The 5,655-nt window shown below is 60.5% G+C and overlaps 2 protein-coding genes across 2 annotated transcripts in view; both read left to right on the top strand.

Moving 5' to 3' along the window:
- Positions 1 to 2,331, top strand: part of HGH1 (HGH1 cochaperone) — a gene marked incomplete in the record, with an annotated part of 2,689 nt that extends 358 nt beyond the window's left edge. The window contains 6 exon segments of the mRNA XM_014593276.2: positions 1 to 247; positions 323 to 423; positions 523 to 621; positions 807 to 898; positions 984 to 1,106; positions 1,179 to 2,331. Of these exon segments, the coding sequence (XP_014448762.1) occupies positions 1 to 247; positions 323 to 423; positions 523 to 621; positions 807 to 898; positions 984 to 1,106; positions 1,179 to 1,367 (851 nt within the window).
- Positions 2,332 to 5,293: 2,962 nt separating this feature from the next.
- The window catches only part of MROH1 (maestro heat like repeat family member 1), a gene marked incomplete at its 3' end in the record, with an annotated part of 83,574 nt that continues 83,212 nt past the window's right edge, over positions 5,294 to 5,655 (top strand). The window contains 1 exon segment of the mRNA XM_027765952.1: positions 5,294 to 5,529.

Raw genomic sequence — 5,655 nt, forward strand, 5'->3', positions numbered from 1 at the left:
CTCAGTGGCCTTGGGCCGAGGAGGCGGCCGCCGCGCTGGCCAACCTCAGCCGCGAGCCAGCGCCGTGTGCCGCGGTGACAGCGATGCTGGAGGCGGTCGAGCCGGGGGCTTCGGGCCTGGAGCATCTGGTGAGTGCACTGTGCACCCCTGGCTACAACACCCACGCGCCCCTGCACTACCTGGGGCCGCTGCTCTCCAACCTCAGCCAGAGGCCCATGGCGCGTGCCTTCCTGCTGGACCCAGACAGGTGAGCCAGGCCGCCTGTGCGGGAGGGGCGGGGAGGGCAGAGAGCCCGACAGCACTGAGTGGCCCTTCCCAACAGGTGCGTGATCCAGTGGCTGCTGCCACTTACCCAGTACCCAGACTCCTCGGTGCGCAGGGGTGGGGTGGTGGGGACGCTACGGAACTGCTGCTTTGAGCACCGTGAGTGGTGGTGAGGGTTTGGAGGGTTGCCAGAAGAGGGGTGAAAACTGGTCTCTTGGGCCCCACTGGACAAGCCTACCCCTGTCCCTTTGCCCCCAGAACACCACAAGTGGTTGCTGGGGCCTGAGGTGGACATTCTCCCCTTCCTGCTGCTGCCCCTGGCTGGGCCTGAGGATTTCTCTGAAGAAGAGATGGACCGTGAGTAGCTTGGGCTCCGCCTCAGGACAGGCTGGGTAGGAGGAACAGAGAGAGCGGGTGTTTAGACCCCAGTCCCCTTCTGAAACCTTTGAGCAGGGAGCTGCTGAACACAGTGGGACTTGCACAGGCAGAGCCTGGCCCAGCCAGCTTGCCCAGGGCCCCAACGGCTCCCACCTCCCTCCTAGGACTGCCTGTTGACCTACAGTACCTGCCCCCGGACAAGCAGCGGGAGCCAGATGCTGACATCCGCAAGATGCTCATCGAAGCTATCATGCTGGTGAGCAGGGGCCCTCCTACACACATGCCTGCACAAGCCCACACGGGGGAACCCAGCACCTGGGCAACGACATCCATCTCCCCAGTTAACAGCCACTGCCCCAGGCCGGCAGCAGGTGCGGGACCAGGGAACCTACCTGATCCTTCGTGAACTGCACAGCTGGGAGCCAGAACCCGATGTGCGCGCCGCTTGTGAGAAGCTTATCCAGGTGAGTGGAGGGTTGGAGAGGCTGGGGAAGGGCTCTGGCCAGCCAGCTGCTCACCAGCCTCCCTGCTGGCAGGTGCTGATTGGGGATGAGCCTGAGCGTGGCATGGAGAACCTGCTGGAGGTGCAGGTGCCAGAGGACGTGGAGCAGCAGCTGCAGCAGCTGGACTGCCAGGAGCAGGAGCAGCTGCAGCGTGAACAGCTGGAACGCCAGCAGAGGGCGATGGCCATGGAGCCTCAGGGTGCAGGGGCTGCACCCACCTGAGGCCCCTGTGGCCTGGCAGCAGTTCAGGCCCTCCTGCCAGGCCTCCTGCACAGCTGGCTCTCTGGTCCCCTTCTCTGAACAGCAGGGCTACCCGTAGGTTCGTGAGGTGCCCAAGGTTTTAGGTACATGCTCAACAAACGTTGGCAAGCCAGGGCCTCTCCCAGCAAGCCCTGCGACCCAGCTACCCCCCACATGAGGTGGTGCTAGTGGGCGGGGCCCTGAGGAGCCTCCCAGGTGCAGCCATGGGCGGAACATCTCAGCTGTGAGCCTGTGTGTCTGGCCCGTGTGGACCTGCCTGGGCACAGAAGTAAAGGGACTGCTTCCTGCTGTCGGTCCTGCCCCCTGGAGCCCTCAGCTCACCCTGCCGAGGGCCTGGCCTCAAAGGCCAGCCCAGCATGCCTAGACTCCGTCTTTTGAGGACTGGGCCCTGTCCCCAGTCCTGTTTCCTGGTCCCAGGTTGAACTCGTGCTCTTGGTGCCCCTGGTCAGCTTCCTTGAGCCTTGGCTGCTCTTCAAGAAAGCCAGACCCTCCTCTCCTGCTCCCAGGGCTGCCTGCCTCCCTCTGCGGTGCTGCCCAGATGCCCTTGCAACCCGGCCCTGCCTAGCCACTCGCTGCCCCATCGAGCCACTGTGCGCCCCAGAGCCTCTTCTGTCTCTCCTCTGGCTCTGTGCACTCCCCAGTGCCATAGCTCCCAGTCCATGCAGCAGGCTGTCCTGCCAGTCTCCCCATTTTACCCCCTCCTGAGCCTCTTATCAGCCCACTCGGCCGTCTTCTGCAGGAATGTCCTGTGTGGTGGCCCTCAGACTTTTCTGAAGGAGCTCAGCTTGTTTTCCTGGGGGTTTCAGTGAGCTGGTGACCTGCCCCACCCTCTGCTTCCCACCGTGACCAACTGCTTTGTGGGTGCCAGGTGTCTCCCCACCTATGGCCCTCTCAGTGCCCATTAAAGTCCCCGCGCTTCAGGCAATTGTGACGTGTGGCTCCGCGTGTTCTCTGCCCTAGAACCCTGTGAGACAGTGGTCTATCCTTGCTCAGCAGGGTCAGAGGCATCCGCCTCCTTGGCGTCATGGATAGACACCGTGGCCTCACCCTCCTGACCAGGCAGTGCCCAGGTGGGCTCCTGCAGCAAGTGTGGAGCAGTCCCAGCAGCCACCGGGGGAGCACTGCACCCCAGCCTAGACGAACCTGTGCTTTGTCAAGGACAGGCCATGGGCCGAGTGCCGGGCCAGCGGTGCCCCCCTGTGGCATGTGCTGCAGGGGCCGCTGCAGCTGCAGGAATGGCCTTGGCGACTCTGAGTCTGCCTCTGCCTTGTGGAAGGCCGGGAGCTTGGGTCCTACCCCTACATCCGAGAGTGCAGGGGGACTGTGGGCACACCCTATGTGACACTGCATCACATGGCATGTAGAGTACCTGTGTGGCAGACAGTATCCAGGGGTGCGTGGCCACCCGGCTGGAGTCCCAGGTGAGCACACGGCTGTAGTTGGAGTGGCCCCCAGACCGAGTCCTGGCACTCTGGGTCAGAGCTTGAGGCTGCCAACTGCCTCTGGCCCCCAAGCTCTCATGTGCCTGCTGGTGCTGGTGCCGCAGTGTGAAGAACGGGGGGTTGTGGCCTAGTGGGTGGGGAGAGTGTCAGTCAGATCAGTGCCCCTCAACACAGGATGACACGGGACTTTGCAGGCTTGAGTTGGGACTCAGGACACAAGGTGGCAGGTCTCACCTGGGGACAGGCATGGCCAGAAGGCCCGTGATGTAGCAGTGCACTGCTCTCTGAAGGGTGGTCTCCTGGTCACCATGGCATAGAGGATGCTTCTGGAGCCATGAGCTCTGCAGTGTGACCCCAACCTCCCCTGTAGGTTTTGGCTGTTGGGCTGGGGGTGCCCTGGTGACACAGGCCCCCCAGGTCAGCCTGCCCCCAGGTGACTTGCCTACAAGGGTCTCAGCCATGTGGGCCATGGAGTCTCTGAAGGCGTTCTCGGCAAGTCCTCGCACCCCAGGCCGGGGTGGGGTGCGGAGGGCGGTGAAGCCGGGAGTGTGCTGTGTGCATGTCTGGGCAGGAGTGGGGGTGGAGGCTGAGCCAATTGGGGTCAGAGGCTGGGCCAGGGGAATTGAGTTTCCAGCCCGACAAGGGTGGAGTGTGGGCCTCCTGCAGAGGGGCATGGGCCAGGTCTCTGCTCACAGTCAGCTTTAGGCCTGGCCATCCAGCAGATGTTCCCACACTTCAGGTCCCTGCCTCTGGCCAGGCTGCCTTCCCATGCAGAGGGCAGGCCAGCGAGTAGGCAGCAACTTCCCCTATGCGTGACACTTGCGCTGTGGGAGCTGCCAGATGGCTGGGCTCTTCCAGCACAGGGGAACCGGTCCATTCAGAACATCTTGCTGGATCACCCTCAGTCCTCTGGGCCATAGGCTTGGTGACCATGCCTGCCCCCAGGGCACTGGCCTGGCCCAGCAGTTCCAGAACCTGGCTGGAAGCTAGCATGGGGCTGAGCAGGCAGGCCTGACATCACCTGCTGTTTACATCACCTCCAGCGCCCCCCCCCTTTACAGAGCTTTGTGCTTTAGAGCAGAGCCTGGCATTAACATAATAATAATAAGAAATGAAGTTGTGCACACCTGGCAGCCAGGGGGGGTGCAAAGGCGGGTGGCATGGGTGGTTAAGGGCGCAGCATGCCCACATGGCCGACTACAGTTCTAGTCCCAGACTGGTGGCTGGCTTTCTTTATCTCTCTCTTTCTCTTGCTCAGTCCCTCTCTGGTCAAATTAAAATAAGTAAATAAATAAAGTTAAATAAAATATTAAAAATTTTAAAAAAGATGGCTGCCATGGTTCCAAGTCCACGGGGGTGGGGGTACCAGCAGAGCCACTGCAGGGCTCTCAGCTGGAGGGGCCGTCCAGGCAGAGGCCTCCTGCCTCCTTCCTGGGTCACTCTCAGGCCCGGGCAGCCCTCCTGGTGGTGTTTAGGGCCAGGCCCCCACTTGTGTCCTGTGTCTTCTCAGGTTCCATCCCTACAACACACCAGGTCTTCAAAAAGTTCATGGGAAATTGGGCCAGCAGGTGGTGTGGTAGTTAAGGGTACTGGACTCCCACATGGCCTACCGCAGTTCGAGTCCCAGACCTGGGGACTTGCTTTCTCACTTTCCTTCTCTCTCTCTCTTGCTTTGTCTCTCTCTGGTCAAATTAAAATGAATGAATGAATGAATGAACAGAGCTACAAATAATTATTAAAAGAAAAGTTCACAGGAAATGCATGTTATGAAAAACCTGTGTGGGTTTTAAATTTGTTTTGTGGTTCAGCCTGTTAGCCTCACAGTTAAGAGCTCACATGGCTGAGCAAGACAAACCCCAGCTCCCGTGGCCCGAGAGAACACTAGACATGGGTGTGCACTAGCCCAAATCCAGGGTGCAGAGCCCAGAAGGGCTGTGGCTGGTGCACCTCTCTGTCTCTGAGCGCACGTACCCTCTGAACAAGAAAAAGAGCCAGTATGAACTTTCTGCACCAACAGGAACTCACACTTTAACGCCTCCCCGCCCTCAGCGGTCTGTGGCCCCTGTCCCACATCTCACACTTGTGGTCAGACCAGGACACAGCTGACACTTCCTCTTTTTTTCCCAAATAATTGTTTATTTATTTAATTCCATTTGTCATTGTTATCTCTTGATTTGACCACCCGAGAGAGAGAGAGAAAGGTAAAGCAAAAAAGCAAGCCACCAGGTCCAGGACTCAAACCATGGCCCACCATGTAGGAATCCAGCGCCCTCATCCACCACATCACCTGCTGGCCCCAGACACTTCCTCTTTCCAAAACGGCCCTTCTCACGTCCGGCCTCCGGGATCACCTCTGGCTCCCTTCTTGGACCCAGAGCCGCATTCCCGCGACTTCCCGCTCCCTCTCACCCCTCTTTGCCCGTGCCCCTTCACAGCACTTCGCGGGAGCTGTAATTGTCCTAATCGTCGGCTAGCCCCGAGTGGAGTGCAGGGACCTGATCTCGCTTCGCGCGGCGTGGACCTCGGACCAGCACGCGGACCTGTGTACGGCCGGCCGGGCCGCGACCCCGGTCTCTGGGGCGTTTGGTGGCTTGTTCGCTATGTGCATAGGTGTGACAGATCCAGAGACCGCAGCGCCCCAGTATATCCAGGACGGCACACCCGGCGTGTGTATCTGACAGGTAAGTGCTAGCGAGTCCACCTGTAGCTCTGTGCACATTTGGGCGCCATGACGCGCCTCGGGTGTACTGGGCCCGTGTCCGGGGTGAGGACCGTCTGGGGGCGGTGTGTCGGGCGGGGAAGCGCGA

This window comes from Tupaia chinensis, unplaced genomic scaffold (assembly GCF_000334495.1).
Source record: "Tupaia chinensis unplaced genomic scaffold, TupChi_1.0 Scaffold140061_1, whole genome shotgun sequence".
NCBI lineage: Eukaryota > Metazoa > Chordata > Mammalia > Scandentia > Tupaiidae > Tupaia > Tupaia belangeri.